The sequence below is a fragment of the Narcine bancroftii genome, chromosome 13 (genome assembly GCF_036971445.1).
Source record: "Narcine bancroftii isolate sNarBan1 chromosome 13, sNarBan1.hap1, whole genome shotgun sequence".
NCBI classification, from domain to species: Eukaryota; Metazoa; Chordata; class Chondrichthyes; order Torpediniformes; family Narcinidae; genus Narcine; species Narcine bancroftii.
In genome coordinates, this window is record NC_091481.1 from 79662332 (window position 1) to 79681613 (window position 19282).

The 19282-nt window shown below is 45.1% G+C and overlaps 1 protein-coding gene across 1 annotated transcript in view; it reads right to left on the reverse strand.

Moving 5' to 3' along the window:
- The window catches only part of LOC138747969 (protein Smaug homolog 1-like), an 88327-nt gene extending 71510 nt beyond the window's left edge, over positions 1–16817 (reverse strand). The window contains 3 exon segments of the mRNA XM_069907628.1: positions 1157–1225; positions 1228–1722; positions 16721–16817. Of these exon segments, the coding sequence (XP_069763729.1) occupies positions 1157–1225; positions 1228–1351 (193 nt within the window). The 5' untranslated portion in view covers positions 1352–1722; positions 16721–16817.
- Between the last annotated feature and the right edge of the window lie 2465 nt (positions 16818–19282).

The following is a 19282-nucleotide window of genomic DNA, read 5'->3' on the forward strand; positions in this document are numbered from 1 at the left end:
CTTTTTATAAGCTGAAGTGGACTCCATTTGTTAAGTATATGAAATTAAGTTTGATTTAAATATGTCTTTAAATGTGATATTTTAGATTTGATGATTTTTTTTATTATTATTTTTCTTTTGTAGGTGAGTGTTTTTTTTAATATATATAATTTTATTAATTTTACTAACTCTTCACTCTTTATTTTTGGGGGGGAAGGGTGGGTTTTTTTTAATATAGATTTTATTTTTTCTTAGTGGCCATATGGGGGGGGTTAGTTGGATTTAAGCTAGGTGACTAATGTTGTATTGTAATATTATTATTTTATTTTTTATCTTTTCTTTAAATGTAATTTTTCTTTTATTCTTGTGATAAAATCTTTAAATAAAGTTTTTAAAAAAAAAAGGAAATAGTAGCAGCAAAGATTTATGGAGAGAATTATGGATTTGGCCCCTGGAAATTGGAAGGCATCGCTAGAATGATTAAATTCAAAGAATAAGAACCCACAAATAAAGGTCAGAAGGGTTGCAATAAAAGTCTATGCAGCAAAATGAAAGTAATAATGCTTTTAAAAAGTCAACCCGGGGGTGGTCAGCAAACTTAGGGGTAATGAACAAATCCTGCTCCTAGGCAGGGAAGCTTTGTCAGCCAAGTCCCATATTTAATAAATGGAAAGTACCAGGAAGACTAATTCTTAACTCGTACAGGCTGTACCTCTCTTATCCAGTGCTCCGTGGTCTGGCAACTCCCAAGGTCCGGTACATTTGAATCTGCTGCCATTAGTACAAATTGCTTACAAACAGCGCAGGACTTGAACCCCGGTCATAATCGCTGGCGCTGTAAAGTCGTCGCGCTAACTGTGCTGCCCCACAGTATTATTTCCTGTTTTTAAGCTTTGTTCTACCTTGGATATGTTTATATAGTGGGCTTCCTTCGGGGTCAATTTCTGTTTTCCCGGCATTTTCTGTGGTCTGGCAATGGCCAGGTTCCCAACTTTGCCGGATTAAAGAGGTATAACACTTAGTCGTAATATACTCTACATTCTTGGCTTGTGATAAGCCCAGCAATGATCACCCAGTAATACCTGCAGCAAAATACACAAGGCAAGGAAGTCCTCACATTAAAATTTATATATTAACACTATGCAAATTATAGAACGTGTTGGTCAAACAGACTTACCAGCGTCATTAGCCTCTCTCTCCAGTGTGTGGATTTCAGTGCAATCGACCAGCGAGTGCTCCAAACAAATTGAAGAAATCGAGCCTGGGTCCGGCTGACCCTCTTTAGCAGAGATAGCAAGGCTACTGTCTGTTCACATTCGTTCCACCCCTTAAACCACCCAGCTAACACACCTACTTGATCCCGAAACATCATGATCGCAAGCCTGCACGATTGTCTTTCTTTTCTTCGGGTACCCAACACCAAGAAGAGAATGTCACATGTTTTCAGTTTGGGTCGCAAGACTATAGTCTTTGAAACAATTGATGTATTTTCTGTCAAAACATTTTTTATATATATATATATACGGGGGAGGGGGGGGGTTGTTTTGAAATATTTCCCCCCTTTCTTTGCCTTGTACCCCCACCCACCCACCCCCTCCCCCCAGATGCAATAGTCTGGGAGAACTACTCAACACTGGAAACTGAACTGAGAAACAACTTCAGCCAACTTCTGTCAGGAGACTGCTGTAAACTCGGCACTTAATTTTTTCCTTGTTTCTTGCAGTTTAGGGCTTCATGTTGTCACTAAAAATCAAAAGACAAAAAAGGCAAAATAAATATAGAAATAGCAAACAGACAGTTTTAAATGTATTCATTCAGCAATTTTCCACATTTCATTCTCCCTTCCCCATACTCTTGGCTACAGACTCTATTCCACTCTGACCCCAGATATCTGCAAATACCATTCTGAACAAACCATTGAATAATTACACCCACCTGAAAAATGCTCTCATTTTTCAGACTATTGGATCTAAATTAGGGAACCAGAGTGGAAAAAAAAAACCTGAATCAGTCCACTGTCCAGCCTTCCTCCCTTGCTCCACCCACATCCAGCTTAATCCAGTTTGTAGATTTCAATAGCTCGATAGAAGTTTTCCCAAGAATCCAACCCACAGCAGTGCCGCCCCCCACCCCTCAACCAGCCCCATCTGGAGCAGTTGTTAGCCAAGAACTGAAGTTCCATCAATGTATGACATCATTCCTAAAGCCACCCACATCTGGATTCATTAACATTCAAAGAGCACTCAGTGCTGGCACATACTGGATAGAGAAAGAAATCTGCACAAAGTGTAAATCGTTTCCAATAGCGCTGCCGCAAAAGGAAACAAAACATTTGGTCAGGAACCTGACCGTACAGAAAAAGACGCTGATTTTATTTCAAAGTTGCATTGCTATTAAGAATACCACTAATTTCCAAATATATTACAATAGCTCCGTGATTTGGCCAAGACTGAACCGCAAAGACCATGAGATTCAATGACTGACCCTTGGTCAAAATGGATGTACTATTGGCTTCACAGTACAAGGAAGTAGGTCAGAGTGGGATCTGACTTGGCTATGATGTGCTCGTACTAGCATCATTTTGAACTGTTCTCAGGGAGATATCTAGTTCTATAAGGACAATACATGAGGGGGGATGTGATAAACTGGAGAGCAGGCAGTCAATATACTAGGTTCCACTGGAAGCTCTTGATTTTTTTTTCACCTGACAGAGGAACTGCCTTAAATCACCTCAGCACATTTCCTACCAGCCAATTTGTTTGGAGAGCTACATCATTCCAAAACAGGCTCTTCAACATGATTTTTTTTCTTCCAAAAGTACAAAATTTCCTTTCAAATTTTTTTTTTTTTTTTTTTTATAAACACATCTAACTCCCCAGTTTGTGGACCGTGACCCACAGCTCTTCAAATGGTCTCATTCAAAACTGAATCTGAAAATTAAAACTCTACTGGCTTCAAAAACAACGGTCTATTCAGACCTTCCAAAGCTGAAAGTTTGTCCTTTCATATTCACTTGTCAATAACAAGATTTCTAATAGCCCCCAGTCCAACATCCAGCAACAATTCACCACAAAAGAGACAACTCTGAAGTCAGGAGCTCAGAAAGACATTGCTTCCTCCACAAAATGCCAAGTTAGTTTGCAGAGATTTGTTCAGACATTTCGACACAGATACTGTCCGTCTAATAATAAATAATCTTACATCTACATAGTTGTTACTTACACAATAACAGATCATTGCTTCAAGGTTACAATGGATAACTGAGCTGTAGTCACCAAAGATTCTTGAAAATTTCTAGAAGTGTACCATGAAAAAACATTCTGACTGATGCATCACTGTCTGGTATGGAGGTGCCAATGCACAGAAAGGAGAAAACTCCAGAGAGCTGTTAACTCAGCCTGCGCCATCCCTCCATTGAGGGGTGACTACAAGAGGCGGTGTCTTAAGAAAGCAGCCTTTATCCTCTAGGACCCCCACTACTACCATCAGGAAGGAGGTACAGGAGTCTAAAGATGAGGACCCAATGGCACAAGGACAGCTGCTTCCCCTCTGCCATCAGATTTCAGAATGGACAATGAACCAGACCCTACCTCACTTTCTCCTATATTTTGCACTATTTATTTTGAAATGTAATTTGTAGCAAAGTTGCCAACAATACATTTTGTGATATGTTCATGACAATAAATTGTGATTCTAGTGCAGTGCCAAACAGGTCAAGAAGTTTGATGATAAATTCAATTTGGAGGCAAATTAGTCAGTAGGGGAATTACAAGGGCAGAAAAGCAAACAGCCGAGGCCTTTATGAAACAAGGAGAACAAATTTTCAGAAGTTAAGAAAAACAATGTGCTGGAAGAATTTAGCAGGTCGAGCAGCATCAGTGGGAGAAAAGAAATGGTCGAGGCTTTGGGTTACAATCACTCAAGATCTTTCCCCGTTGATGCTGAACCAGAGTTGATCCGAACAGAATGTCTTTTGTTCCAGACTCCAGCGTCTGAAGTCTCAAGTGTGTCTCAAATTTTCAGAAGTTCCTCTTCAGATCCATAAATTTATTTGAGCATTTCTCAAAAGAAAAAAAAAAATCAGGCAAGGGCAGGAACACGTTTGCCTGCAAGTTCTATGAGGATAGAGTAGTCCGACACTGGTGGGTATGAAACATTAGCACGAAACAAATCAGGACTCACTAGATAACTGCAGATGTAACCAGGTAAAGAGTATCTCCCCGCCTTTGATTTCACGCAACATTTCAGGACAGAGCTGGGTAAATCATGTAGGTACAAGTGCAGTAAGATAGACATTGCATACCATTGAATGAATATCACCAATATAAGTTGCCTGTATATACCACATTCCTCTGCATGGAATGTCTTGCTTCCAATAATTTTATACATAAATAAGAACCATATTTAGCTATCAGGGAAAGCCAAGTCATCTCAATCCCACAAAAAAAATGTCAAGGCCACCTTTCTGAATCCCTACAATAAAAGAGACAAGTTACCCAAAAGTAAAATGGCAGATTACCAGTGGTATTATAATTTAGCTGCAAGTCTTGAACTATGATGGACATATTCCTGCATTCCAACTTGGTCCTGAGATAAATTGGGCTTTTACTGTCCCTGCTTCCAAGAACAGTAGCAAAATAATTATCTAGTGGTCTGGACTAATGACCTAGAACAGGGGTGGGCAACCTTTCACAAAAAAACTCATTTTACCTTCAGTAATCCCTATGTCATCGGTGCTCTGAGATTGGTAAGGAATTGCTTAGGGTGGGAAGGGAAGGTTGAGAACGACTGCTCTAGACCCAACTGTTACAGAAATATTTTGCTTGAGAAAAACTGTCATTGGCCCATTTCCTTTGGAGTCCTGAAACCCTGCACATAACGAGTCAATTAGATACGATTAAAAGTGGTTTTCAAACTTTTTCTTTCCACTCACCTACACCTTAAGTGATCCCTTACTAATCACAGAGCACTTATGGCATAGGGATTATTTAAAATGGAATGTGAGTTTTAAAAAATAAGGTGGTCCACCCTTGATCTAGAGAAACACCAAATTTCACCAGTTAAAAAGTTTAAATCCAATTCTGGAATAAAACACAGCCTCAGTCATGATGTTCAGAATGTTAATAATGGGAAGTGAACTAAATTATTATATAAAATCTAAAATGCCTCAAATAATGAAATCCACATTGTCTATGTGGGTTTTGATAGCCAGCGACATAGTTGACTACTGACCAAAATGGCACACACTGTTTAGGGGAAATTAGAAATGAGTACGAAACACAAGCGTTAACAGCGATCACCAAGTGAAATGAATTGCCCTCATTTTCCCACAATTCCACTTGGCTATTCTACTGCACTTCTCAAATCAGTTTGTTACAGCACTATTTTACCTGTTATTGCACAGATTTCTTCCAACATCCCAAAGATGCTTGGTAAATTACTCAGTGCACGTTGGTGGATGGGTGGCAGAAGATTTTGAGGGAGTCGATGGGCAAGAAAGTAGGTTGAGGGGAATTGTAGGAAATGGGACTGACAGGAAAGCGGTGAGAACTGTCAAATATATAACAGAGCAGAGTATTTGGCCCGTTGAGAAAAATATGGAAAACTTGCACAAGTACTTTGAGCACACAATGCTTGAACTTACAACACTTGTAGGGATGCTGGCCAAGTTTGGGTCGCTTTCGAAGCAAGAAAGTGAAGGCAAATTGTGCACCTTCAACAAAGTGGCTGATAGTTTCAAGTACAGCACATCTTTTTTAATTAAAAAAGATCAAGTGATTGTGTTGATTTTTGTAATCAGACACTTTTTAGACTTTTGCTGGCACACTAATTAACAAATGATCTGTAACAGGATCACCAACCTATTTTCTCCTATATAACCATATAACCACTTACAGCACAGAACAGGCCAGTTCGGCCCTACTAGTCCATGCCGTAACAAATCCCCACCCTCCTAGTCCCACTGACCAGCACCCGGTCCATACCCATCCAGTCCTCTCCTATCCATGTAACTATCCAGTCTTTCCTTAAATGTAACCAATGATCCCGCCTCGACCACGTCTGCCGGAAGCTCATTCCACATCCCCACCACCCTCTGCGTAAAGAAATTTCCCCTCATGTTCCCCTTATAATTTTCCCCCTTCAATCTTAAACCATGTCCTCTAGTTTGAATCTCCCCCTTTCTTAATTGAAAAAGCCTGTCTGTCCCTTTTAAAATCTTAAACACCTCTATCAAGTCCCCTCTCAATCTTCTACGCTCCAGAGAAAAAAGCCCCAGTCTGCACAACCTTTCCCTGTAACTCAGACCCTGAAATCCTGTCAACATTCTCGTGAACCTTCTCTGCACTCTCTCTATTTTGTTTATATCTTTCCTATAATTTGGTGACCAAAACTGTACACAGTACTCCAAATTTGGCCTCACCAATGCCTTGTACAATTTCATCATAACCTCCCTACTCTTGAATTCAATACTCCGATTTATGAAGGCCAACATTCCAAATGCCTTCTTCACCACACCATCTACCTGAGTATCATGTTGGCTTCTCCCATCAAAGTTAGCAGGCCCTAATTCATGAAGGGATGCAGGATGAATGCACACCACCAATTCATCATCTTATCTGCCAAAGCCAAGCTAAACTGGAGAGGATGGATATTAGTACAACTCCCCTCACCATTTCTACATCCCTTTCCTCAATCTGTGCAACAGGGGTTAGAATACTGTTAGAACACCCAAACCATCACCTGCTCTGCAGATCAAATTATAAATGTGGTGGTACAGAAAAATCAAGAAATAGATCCAATAGCTAATAAAATATCTTGATCCAAAGAGGAGAAATAAAACAGGATCACATCAAAAATATATACATTTCTCATGCCACAGGGTAGGGGAAAGGAAGGCAGCACAAGATCATAAATGCTTGTAGCAGCCACACGGTTGCCCTCCAATCTCTTCCAGGATCTATGCTTAAGAGCAGTGGTTCTAATCTAAACCTTCACATACCATTTTAAAGTAATCCCTTACTAACCACAGAGCACCATGTCATCCTATGCCATAGGTGCTCTGTGGTTAGTAAAGGATTATTTAAGGTGTATACAAGTGGAAAAAAATGTGGATTATCACTAGTTTAGAGGTTTAACAATATAAATAAACAAGCTAGCATACACTTGCATGGATCTCAGCTGCTTAGTATCAATAATCCTCCACTGAAGCAAGAATAATTATAACATTAAAGATTCCAGTCCAAGAGAATGCACAAATCCAAGCCCTATCGCCCACATTATACTTCTATTGCTAAATAGTACCAAAATAGTACCAACAGTGATGGTGTTGGTGAAACCGCACATCTTAGAAAAGTACTTCAAAAGAGCAGAAAACAGGGTGTTCACACAACTAACTTGCTCCTTTAAAGGAACAAAGACACTATCGATAGATGTACACATTGGGGTTCATTCCGAAAGTATCTGGCAATCCAAGTAAAAAAACTAAATATACGACAGGCCACTGAGCCACCATGCAGTGGAGAGATTCAGGGTTCATAATACAGGAGGGGTTCAGCTCCAACTTATCTCACCTACCCACTCTATATTTCTGATTTACAGAAGGGGCACTGTGGCCTACTCCAATGTTAAACTGAAGCCTCTTTCACTTTCAAAAGTAGAAGTCTGTATAATAAGGCAGAATAGAGTAAAACCCCTAGTAACTGAAATTCAAGCAACCGGCAGCCTCAAGCAACCGGCAAAAAGTCAAGGAAAATAAATTTTAAAAAATTAAAATAAATAAGAATAAAATAATGGGTTAAAAAAATACACGAGTTTAAAATTATAAAAGTAAATGCTCTCTGAAGTAACATATAAACCCTTGGGGAAGGTGGGAGCAAATATTCAGCCAGCGGAGGGCCTTGGTCAGGCTTTGCTCGTAACAGCTGTTGGAATAAAGTGGTGTGAAACGGCAATGGTGTCACCCAGGATGACAAGCTGGTTGAGGCCACTTGCCATTGGGGTGACATTCAAATGATCTCCTTATCCCTGCTTAGTGAGAGTTGCACCAGACAGAGGCTTTATTTATAAACTTGTGGAGTTTGCAGGGGGGGGGGGGTTAATAGTTTATAATGTTATTGTCCATCTTTCGGGCAGCTCAGTGGAGGGGGAGGAACCTGCAGATGCAGCGATGATTAAATGTTTTCAAATAATATGACTGAAAATAAAGTAAAATGCTTTAAGATTTATAAATTAATGCAAGGGAAGTTTGTTCAGTTTACGTATAGTATTTTTGTCTTTTAAACTGTTTATTCTTAATGCGGATATATTAGTTAGAAGTTTGAAAAGCAAGTCTCAAGCAACCATAAAATACGCATCTACCAATCCCCATAGGTGCTAGATACAGGGGGGTTTTGGCAAGGCTGCCGAACTCTATTTAGATACGATAAAAGGAAGTGGTAATAACAGTATGCTAGAAGCACAGACGAAAGGATGACTAGAGTAAAGGTAGGGCCACTTAATGATAAAGGAGGGAATATGTGCCAGGAGGCAGAGGAGGTAGGAGAGGTTAGAGCACAATGAGGTTAAGAAAGAGGAAGTTCACACTATGAACCATATTAACCAAAATACACACAAACATTTCCCTCTTGAATATACACAGTGTCATTTTCTTAAAAACATTCAGGTTACTAAGATTCCTGGGGCATTGGCAATGATCTTTGCCCTCTCCCTGGCACAGGGGAGATACTGGAAAATTGGAGAATGGCAAATAAAACCCCTTGTTTTAAAAAGGTAACAGGGATAATGCTGGGAATTATAGACCAGCGAGTCTTACACCAGTTGTGGGCAAACTATTGGAGTGGATTATTAGGGACAGGATTTAGAAGTATTTCGAGAAGCATAGTCTTCTTGGGCATAATCAGCATGGCTTCATTGTTGTCTCACGAGACTAATCGAGTTTTCTGAGCAAATGACCAAAAAATTTGAAAAGATGTGGTGTATATGGATTTTGATACACCATTTGATAAGATTCCCCATGGTAGACTCATTCAGAAAGCCACGAGACATGGGATCCATGGATCCTTGGCTATGTGGTTTCAGAAGTGGCTTGCCTGAAGAAAGTACAGCATAGTTATAGATGGAACATGTACTGCCTGAAGGTCAATGACAAGCGTTGTCCCGCAGGGATCCATTCTGGGACCCTTGCACTTTGTGATTTTTAAAAAATATAAATGACCTGGACAAAGAGGTGGAAGGTTAAGTAAATTTGCAGATGACAAAGGTTGGATAGTGTACCAGGTTGTCATAGGTTACAACTTTATAGATAGGATGAAGAGTTGGGCAGAGAAGTGGCAGACAGAGTTCAATCCAGTTAAGTGTGAAGTGATGCATTTTGAAAAGTCAGGTGGTGTACATGTTAATGGCAGAATGCTTAACAGTGGAAGGACAGAGGGACCTCGGACTCCAAATCCATAGATCTCTCAACATTGCACACAGAGTAGTTAAGAAGTCTTATGGTATGCAGAGGATTGAGTTCAAAAGCTGTGAGATAATGTTGTAGCTCTGCAAGTCTGGTTAGACCACATTTGGAATATTGTGTTCAATTCTGGTTGCCTCATTACAGGAAGGATGTAGAAGCTTTGCAGAGGGTGCAGAGGTGATTTACCAGGATATTACCTGAATCGGAGAAGGTATCTTATGAGCCAAGGTTAACCGAGCTCGGCTTTTCTCTTTGGAGCAACGGAGAATGAGAGGTGACTTAATAGAGGTCTACAAGATTATGAGAGGCACAGTAGTGTTATGACAGCCAGCATCTTTTTCTAGGGTGACAGTAGCAAAATACCAGAGGACATCTGCATGAGGGGAAGGGAGGAAAGTTCACGGCAGATGTCAGGTGCAAGTTTTTAAAATTTATTTTAAAAATAACACAGAAAGTCGTGGGTGTCTGGATTGATGGTGGAAGCTGGTACAATAGGGATATTAAAAGACTCTTAAGACAGGCACATGGATACAGTAAGCTTAGATAGGTTGGCACATCATCGGACGAAGGGCCTGTACTGCGCTGAAATGTTCTATGTAAATTGGCTGAAAGCAGCAAACTGAAGCTCTACCATCTTAATACAACTCTTGCCTGCACCTGCCATCATAATAGAGGCCAAGCCACGCAGACCAACACCATATTTTGCTCAGCCTTAACCTGTTCTTTCGTCTGTACTTATTGCCAAGATGGGCAACATACTCTTCCAAGGAAAATTCCTTTCAAAGTTCAGATTTATTGTCAGGGTACATACATGACATCACATACATCCCTGAGATTCTTTCTCCTGCGGGAGAGGCAGAATTACCACTTAGTGCACTGCCAAGATTGGCAGTGAAGATTTAAATCCATACACTCCCAAAGCAGTATTGAATAATTAACATGTTGGTGGAAACACCATTAATCATTTGAAATGATAAACCCAGGCTTTAACTAACTGGTTTTGGGAAGAAAGTTATTATAGCTCCATGGGACTATATAAAAACTGGACCCCAGTCAACATTTACCCCTTAACCATTCAGCAAAATTATGTGAATGCACACATTTTTTTTCACTGGCATCTCAGTTAATTGCCGTTCAGTGTCCCAGTTAAAAAAGCTGTTTTGCTGTCCCCACTGGGTCACTTTTAACTGGGACATTACCTACTTCCACATTGACTACAAGTCATCCCTGGGGAGAGGAGAGTCTACCTTCAACCAGAAACTTCCTGCGTGACTTGTCCTTTTCACACTGGGTTAATTGGCACGCTGGCGCCAACTGATCCTGGGGATGTGAGAAGGAGGTCGAGGCTGTCAATTTGCTTTTCCACTGGACCTTTAACCAGCAAATTGGCCATAAATTTCTGTGGCAAGGTGCCAGTGAAAAAGGGTACAGAGTGGCTACCACATTACAAGAGTGTACACTTTTCAAATTACAACTAAAAAAAACAATAAGTACTTGTTTGGCTGAAGAAAGTAGAGTTTGGAGCACATGCACAAAGTACTTGTATGACAACAAACCAATGGAAAAAGGGCTTTTGGGATGTTGACTTTGTGAAAGGGAAAAGATATAAAAGCTCCTTTGCAATATAATTCACAACCATTAGCTATCTTAGAAAGTGAAGGGTGGCACATTTGGCGTGGTGGTTAGCACAACGCCTTTGAAGCGCCAGCAATCGGGTCCGGATGGGGTTCAAGTCCCGTACTGTCTGGAAGGAGTTTGTATGTTCTCCCTGCATCTGTGCGTGTTTTCTCCGGGTCTCTGGTTTCCTCCCACCATTTAAAATGTACCAGAAGCGTAGGCTAATGGGGTGTAAATTGGGCGGCACAGATTCATGGGCCAAAATGGCGTGTTACCATGCTGTATGTCTAAATTTTTTTTAAATTAAGAGAATTCTGCATGCACTGTGCAGTGATGGTTTGTGACTTGAATTCGAGGAGAAAACAACTTACTTTTACTCTCCACTGATCAAACTTTGGTGCACACATTGTCACTATCAACAGGCTGAGAAATCAAGCGAGTGATCTTTAGGGATGGGTGCTCCACTGAATGACATAGAAGTGATTATGAATCACTGGCTAGTCATCGGTCTTGACACTATTCTACTCATTCCTTTACTATCCTATAATTAATGAACTAAACTTCACTAATACCTTCCAAACAGTCCTTCCAAGTAAAACAACATTTCACTTGTAAATCTGCAAGGGTCATCTACTGCATCCGGTGTTCCCGCTGCGATCTCCTCTCTGTTGGAGAGACTGGGCGCAGACTGGGAGATGACTTCGTTGAGCACCTTGACTCCGTTCATCTCCCAGTGGGCATCCATTTCAAATTCCTTGTCCCATTGCCTTGCTGACGTGTCTGTTCACGGTCTCGTGCACTGCCAGACCAAGCCACCTGTAAATTGGCGGAACACCTTATACTCTGTCTGGGCACGCTCCAACCAGATGGCATTTTCGATTTCTCCGGTTTCTGTTAAACCAACCCCTCCCCCCCCCCCATTCTTCTTTCCCCTGTCGCCTTTTCCCCCAATTCAACTTGATGGGCCTCTTTCCTTTTTTGGAGCCAAAATCAATTCTAACCTTTCCTCTTATCATATCCAATTAACACCTACTGCTGGACTGGACTCTTCCCCCTCCCATCCTTCAGTCTTCGTTGTTTATTGTTTATTCCACAAAAGAATGGCTCAGGCCTGTAATGTTGATAATATGTCCTTTACCTCAAATGGATGCTGCTAGACCGGCTGAGTTCCTCCAGCATTTGTGTTTTCATTAATACCAACTCAGATTTAAAAAAATTCCTTGATATCAAAACGTCAACTTCCAAATACCTCTTCTTCCATGAATAAATCTGATTAACTATCAAATTTTCCCACTCTGCAAGATTGATATCTAACAAAAAGAACACAAGGTTAGTTACTTTAACACTGGAGTGCTATGCAACTGAGCCATACAAGACCAGTGTTTCAAGATTTGATTCTAAAAATCAATCTCAAAGTTGACAAAAACACTGTTACAAGTTGTTTCCTCAGTTGATGGGAGGAGAAGGGGGAAAAAAATAAAGCAAAGACCACCTCCCGCACCCATGCAAAAAAGTTAAACAAATTTTATACAGAGCGGTATCAAAAGATCAATTTTATCCTTGCTCTAGCCAATTACGCAAAAATGCTATTAATTTCATAACCAATAAAGTTTGCAACCTTTTCCGCAGATATTTTGGTGGCTTGGGTGAGAACAAAAAAAAACAGTGAGATTCTATCCCAATTATAATAATTCATACAAGAGAATAAACAAAAGCCATCCAGATGCAAATACGTATGTTAAAAACCAACAAACGATAAAGAACTAAATCACATTATGAAATTAATCCCTTACAGTAATTAAATAAAAATAGTTTCTTCTGCAATCCCTGCTCAAATACAAAACAGACTAACCTTGTCTGCAAGGATTCCACCAACGAAGTTAAACGAAATTGCAAACAACTCTTGGTAACTCGGAACTCAACAGTTCAAACCAACCTTTGATTTAGTCATCTCAGAAGGAGTGCCAAGGCACAGCTGGCATGAGAAATGGAAAACGACAAGCAGCTTCTGAGAATGACATGCACCGTACCAACAGTACATCACAAGCACACAGCCTTCAAGTGGCGTTCCCATAAATTGTCTAATCCAATGGTTCTCAACCTTACTTAAGAAATCCCTTACCAACCACAGAGCACCTATGGCATCACTTGCAGTGGTATGCGAGTTGGAAAGAAAAAGGTTGAGAATCCTTAGAAGTATGCAATAGCAACAGATGATCCACTAGTTGCAAAGTATCCAAGTGTTTCAGATTTATTGTCAGAGCACATATGTCACACACAATCCTGAGATTTTTTTTCTTGTAGGTGAGGCAAAATTACCATTTTTTGGCAATAAAAATAAACTTTACACAACATACACATGTAAACAAACTGACTGTGCAATACAGAGCAGATAAATCAACAAAGTGCCAAAGTAAGATTCTTTAAATGAGTCCCTGATTGAGTTTGTTGTTGAGGAGTCTGACGGTGGAGGGAGAGCAGCTGTTCCTGAACCTGGTGGTGTGAGTCTTGAGGCACCTTCTTTAATGGTAGCAGTGAGAAGAGTGTGTGCTTAAATTGTGTTCTCATATGTTATTTAAGATACTGCAGCCAGACATTGAACTTTCCATCACTCTAACTCAATTATCAAACCATCACTTGCAATGCAAAATAGTCACCTCACTTGCACATTTTAGTCAAAGGTACAACTTTTAAGATTCAGTCTTTCAGAATCTTGAAAACTATTGATGATATACCAAACCTGCAGGGTGCATTAATTATAAAAGTGCTGTATGAGACTGAAAATACACCAATACAAAAGTGAAGAGGGCAGTGGGAGAATACCATATATACGTGTGAAATAGTTGAATTCTAGGGATCAATTTTTTAGGGGGGTTGACTATTACATGCACAGTAAGTACTTGCATTGTTCAGGGCATTGGAAGCTCGAACAGGACCAGGTTATGTCTGGGTTCGAGGCGCTGCAAATTCGGATGGGCAGGCCGCCAGGACCAAGTTGCCTCCACATTTGATACGCCAGGAGCTTGGACGGGTGGGCGGCAAGCCCACGTTTGGGGGCGTCGGAAGCTCGATTAGGTAGGCGGCTGGGACCCAGGTGAACATCCAGTCCGAAGCTCAGATGGGCAGGGCCAAATATAAGGGGGACCATTACACGGTTGATAACACGGAAAGGTGTTCAAAATCGCGACACTACCAGAGCCATTGCAGAACCACGAAGATACAGCGCTTCTGCAGGGTCCAATCACCCAGTCAACTGCCGCCAGCTCCGCACAGGCTCTGAGTGTCCCGTTAAAGGAGCTGATTGGAGTTTCATTTAAAATCTCGCAACCGCAGGGTCTGCGCCCAGGATGGCGGCACCTATGATCGGCAGCAGCAGCCACGAGGGGAGCAGAGGGCTGACATGGGGCGCCAGAAAATGGGGAAACCATCTCCCCGTCGGGTGAAGGCGAAGCAGACGACCCACGGGGACGGGCGACCGGACCGAAAGAATTGCACACGCGACTCGAGGAACCCATGGAGGCTGCGGGCTGCTGCCGGGGGACTCGCTGCGGGCTGCCGGAAACTGGCTGGGATGCGAGAAGAAGGTTCCCGACCTGGTTGGGGGTCCTGGATCCAGAGCTCGGCTCGCTGACGGACTCCACGAGGCTGCGGAAGCGCCGCTGGCGAACCTACAGACACACTAGTGGGGAGGGGGGGGAACGGACTCTCTTTTGCTTCTCTCTCCGACTGCAAGAGGCGCTTCGGGCAGTCCCTGCCAATGGCGAATCCGTCCTTACAGCAGATGAGAAACAATTTCACATAACGTGGCCCTGTCTCATGATGACCAATTGAACCTTGGATGCAGATACAACCAAAAATCTCAGGGAAACTAGCATTTATACTTACTAAAACAGCTTGACACAGTCTATTTACAGAAATCCAACCAATGAGTCATCCCTGTAACAGGTTGCCACGCAGAGAAGACTATGTCAAAATTTTTTTAAAAAAGCATCAGCAAGTAGAGCAAGGCAAAAATAAATGAAGGGAAGCAGGGAGAAGCTGGTACCCCCACTCCCCCACCCCGTGACAAGGTGGTCCCCCCCCACCCCGTGACAAGGTGGTCCCCCCACCCCGTGACAAGGTGGTCCCCCCCACCCCGTGACAAGGTGGTCCCCCCCACCCCGTGACAAGGTGGTCCCCCCCACCCCGTGACAAGGTGGTTTCCCCCCCACCCCGTGACAAGGTGGTTTCCCCCCAACCAGTGACAAGGTGGTCCCCTCCAGTGACAAGGTGGTTTCCCCCCACCCCGTGACAAGGTGGTGCCCCCTACCCCGTGACAAGGTGGTCCCCCCCACCCCGTGACAAGGTGGTCCCCCCCACCCCGTGACAAGGTGGTTTCCCCCCCACCCCGTGACAAGGTGGTTTCCCCCCAACCAGTGACAAGGTGGTCCCCCCCAGTGACAAGGTGGTTTCCCCCCACCCCGTGACAAGGTGGTGCCCCCCACCCCGCGACAAGATGGTCCCCCCCACCCCGCGACAAGGTGGTCTCCCCCCCACCCCGCGACAAGGTGGTCTCCCCCCCTACCCCGCGACAAGGTGGTCTCCCCCCCCACCCCGCGACAAGGTGGTCTCCCCCCCTACCCCGCGACAAGGTGGTCCCCCCCACCCCGCGACAAGGTGGTCTCCCCCCCAACCAGTGACAAGGTGGTCTCCCCCCCCCCAGTGACAAGGTGGTCTCCCCCCCCCCCCAGTGACAAGGTGGTCTCCCCCCCCCAGTGACAAGGTGGTCCCCCCCCCAGTGACAAGGTGGTCCCCCCCCCCAGTGAAAAGGTGGTGGTCTCCCCCCCCCCAGTGACAAGGTGGTCCCCCCCCCGTGAAAAGGTGGTGGTCTCCCCCACCCCCGTGACAAGGTGGTTTCCCCCCCACCCCGTGACAAGGTGGTTTCCCCCCAACCAGTGACAAGGTGGTGCCCCCTACCCCGTGACAAGGTGGTCCCCCCCACCCCGCGACAAGGTGGTCTCCCCCCCAACCCGCGACAAGGTGGTCTCCCCCCCTACCCCGTGACAAGGTGGTCTCCCCCCCCACCCCGCGACAAGGTGGTCTCCCCCCCTACCCCGCGACAAGGTGGTCCCCCCCACCCCGCGACAAGGTGGTCTCCCCCCCAACCAGTGACAAGGTGGTCTCCCCCCCCCCCCAGTGACAAGGTGGTCTCCCCCCCAACCAGTGACAAGGTGGTCTCCCCCCCCCCCAGTGACAAGGTGGTCCCCCCCCCCCAGTGTAAAGGTGGTGGTCTCTCCCCCCCCCCAGTGACAAGGTGGTCCCCCCCCCCCAGTGTAAAGGTGGTGGTCTCCCCCCCCCCAGTGACAAGGTGGTCCCCCCCCCCAGTGACAAGGTGGAGGGGCTGGGCTCTTGGGGATGAGTGTGTGGGGAAAGAGGACGTCCTTGGGTCTGGGGGGGGGGGGGGGTGGTTGTTCACCCGGGTCCCCCTCCACCCAAATGGCGGGCACACCTCGGGGCCTGCCCCCCCTCCCCAGGTGATGGCCGAGGCCTACCTCCTCCCCCCCCCTCCCTCCCCTCCCCTCAGGAAAATCAAACGTCGGCCCCGACCCCGCGAACACCCACCCCGACGTCGAGCACCGACCGCCCGCCCCGCCCGACCGCCGTCGAATTTTCTCGATCTCCCCTCACCTGGGGGGAGGGGGGGGTTCCGATCCAAAGCCCGGCGACAGCGCTGGAAAATCCGCCGAGGGGTGGGTGGAGGAGGGAGGGAGGGAGGGAGGGGGCAAAACTCCAGCCCTCCTAACTTGATCGGCCGCCGCGCCGCCCTCTCATTGGTCGGCTCCCCCCCGCCGGCCTCCCTCCCCACTGGGTGGCTGGCCCGTCACTCAACACGTTCGGTTGCGGTTGCACTGGAATGGGAGAGACAGGAGGTGACATCGGGGGGGGGGGGGTGAGCCGGATGCGGGGCAGGTTCTCGCAAGGGCCGCTGGGGGTTGTAGTTCTCCCGTTGGGGTCTGGTGGGGGAATACATGGAGGCTGCCCATTTATCCAGAGGCTGGGGACCTTGACTGAAATGTTGATTTTGATCCCAAGCCAAAAGACACAAAGGAAATCAGGAGTTCTGCAGTAGAAAAGATAATTAAAGATAAGTAAGAGTTCAAATTTCAAGTTTATTGTCAAAGTACATGACATCACATACAACCCTGAGATCCTCCTTCCTGCGGGCCAGGCAGAATCACCACTTTAAACAAAATTTTTAAATTTATTTCGGAATACTGCACGGTAACAGGCCATGAATCCGTGCCACCCAATTTACACCCCATTAAGCGTTACCTCCAGTGTTTTTTTGAACGGTGGGAGGAACCCCTGGAGAAAGCTCACGCAGACACGGAGAGAGTGTGCCTTCTCCTTACAGACAGCACAGGTTTCGAACCCGAGTCCGGCCCCGATCGCTAGCGCTGTAAAGGTGTCGCGCAAACCGCTACCCGGCGGTTTTGCCCTTATGGGCAGTGCATAAAAAAACTGTTCTCAAAGTACATGTGTAAAGAAAGAAATGTAAACAAAGTGACTGCGCAATACTGAGGAAAAAAATCAAGAGTTAGAGTCCCTGATTGAGTTTGTCGTTGAGGAGTCTGATGGTGGAGGGGGAGCAGCTGTTCCTGAACCTGGTGGTGCGAGTCTTGTGGCACTGATACCTCTTTTCTGATGGGAACAGAGTGTGTGCTGGGTGGTGTGGATCCTTGATATCTCCGACGGCGGTGTTCCCTTGATGGTGGGGAGGGTTTTGCCTGTGATGTCCTGGGCTGTGTCCACTAACTTTTGCAGGGTTTAACACTCAGGGGTATTGGTGAGGGCCAGCAGATCTTTCCCCTACATCCTCCTCAAGGATGAATAGGGAGATGTCCCAGGACTTGGTCTGGCTGGAGGTGAGATGATCCCTCCTAGTCAGACCCTTCCTGAACAACTGGGACATTAACCACCATGCGAGATGACTGAGGTGGAGTGGAGATGGTCTCCCAGCTCTTTGCTGAGTGCAGATTTGCTAAGAGTATGTGGAGAAGAATGTGTGGGACCTTGCCGCGATTCATCCCCAGCAGCAGTGTGACAGAGGACTTGCTGATATATGGGTTGTCCCCGGGGACACACAGAGTGAGACATCCTGAACTGCTAAAAGATGCACTTTGGTCTGCCTGAAACCTGGTGGTCTTTGAGTGCACGGAGATGTCAGTGCTGACTGACGCGTTCCAGCCTGTGGGCCCCCCAAATTAACGTACACTCCAGTATGTTTTGAAGGATGGGAGGAAACCGGAGTCCCTGGCGAAAACCCGTGCAGACACAGGGAGAACGTGCAAACTCCTTACAGACAGTGCGGGATTTGAACCCAGGTCCAACCTTGGCGTCCTTGGGGCTACAGCGAGGGCAGTCCCAGACAACTCAATCTCTCCTGATTGGCCAGCATCTTCATCTCTGGAATCATCCTGGTGAACCTCCTCTGCATCGCCTCCAACACCAGTACATCCTTCCTCAAGTAAGGAGACCAGAACTGCACGCAGTTCTCCAGATGCGGCCTCACCATTACCTTCTTCCTAGATGGTGCTTCCTGGTGGTACACTTTCTCGTGGGTACCATGCCTTCAGAATAACATACCAGCATGCATTAGGATGCTCTTTATCGTCTACAGTTTGGCATTTAATACCATCAACCCCTCAAAACTGATCAGCAATCAAAACCAATCAACACCCCACTGTGTAATTGGATCCTGGATTTCCGCACCTCCAGACCACAATTAATGAGGGCTGGTAAGAACATCTCTTCCACAACCTCCATCAGTCTGCGAGCACCACAGGGCTGCGTTTTTAGCCTCCTGCTCTACACTTATTATTGTGCGGCCCGGTATGACAATAACACCCTCTACAAGTTTTCCAATGATACCACGGTAGTGGGTTGTATAAAAAAAGGCGATGAGTCGGGAGATTGGCCGAATGGTGCGCCAACAACCTTGCACACGATGTCACCAAAATCAGGAGCTGATTGTTGACTTCAGGAAGGGAAAACCAGAGGTGTATGATCCATTGATCAATGGGGTGTCAGAGATGGAGAGGGTGAGCAAACTTAAGATCTTGGGAGTCATTATGTCAAAGGATTTTTCCTAGATCTAACACACAAATGACATAATGAAGAAAGCACGCCAACGCCTCTACTTCCTTAGGAGTTTGCGGAGATTTTGGATGATGTCAGAAACCCTGGCAA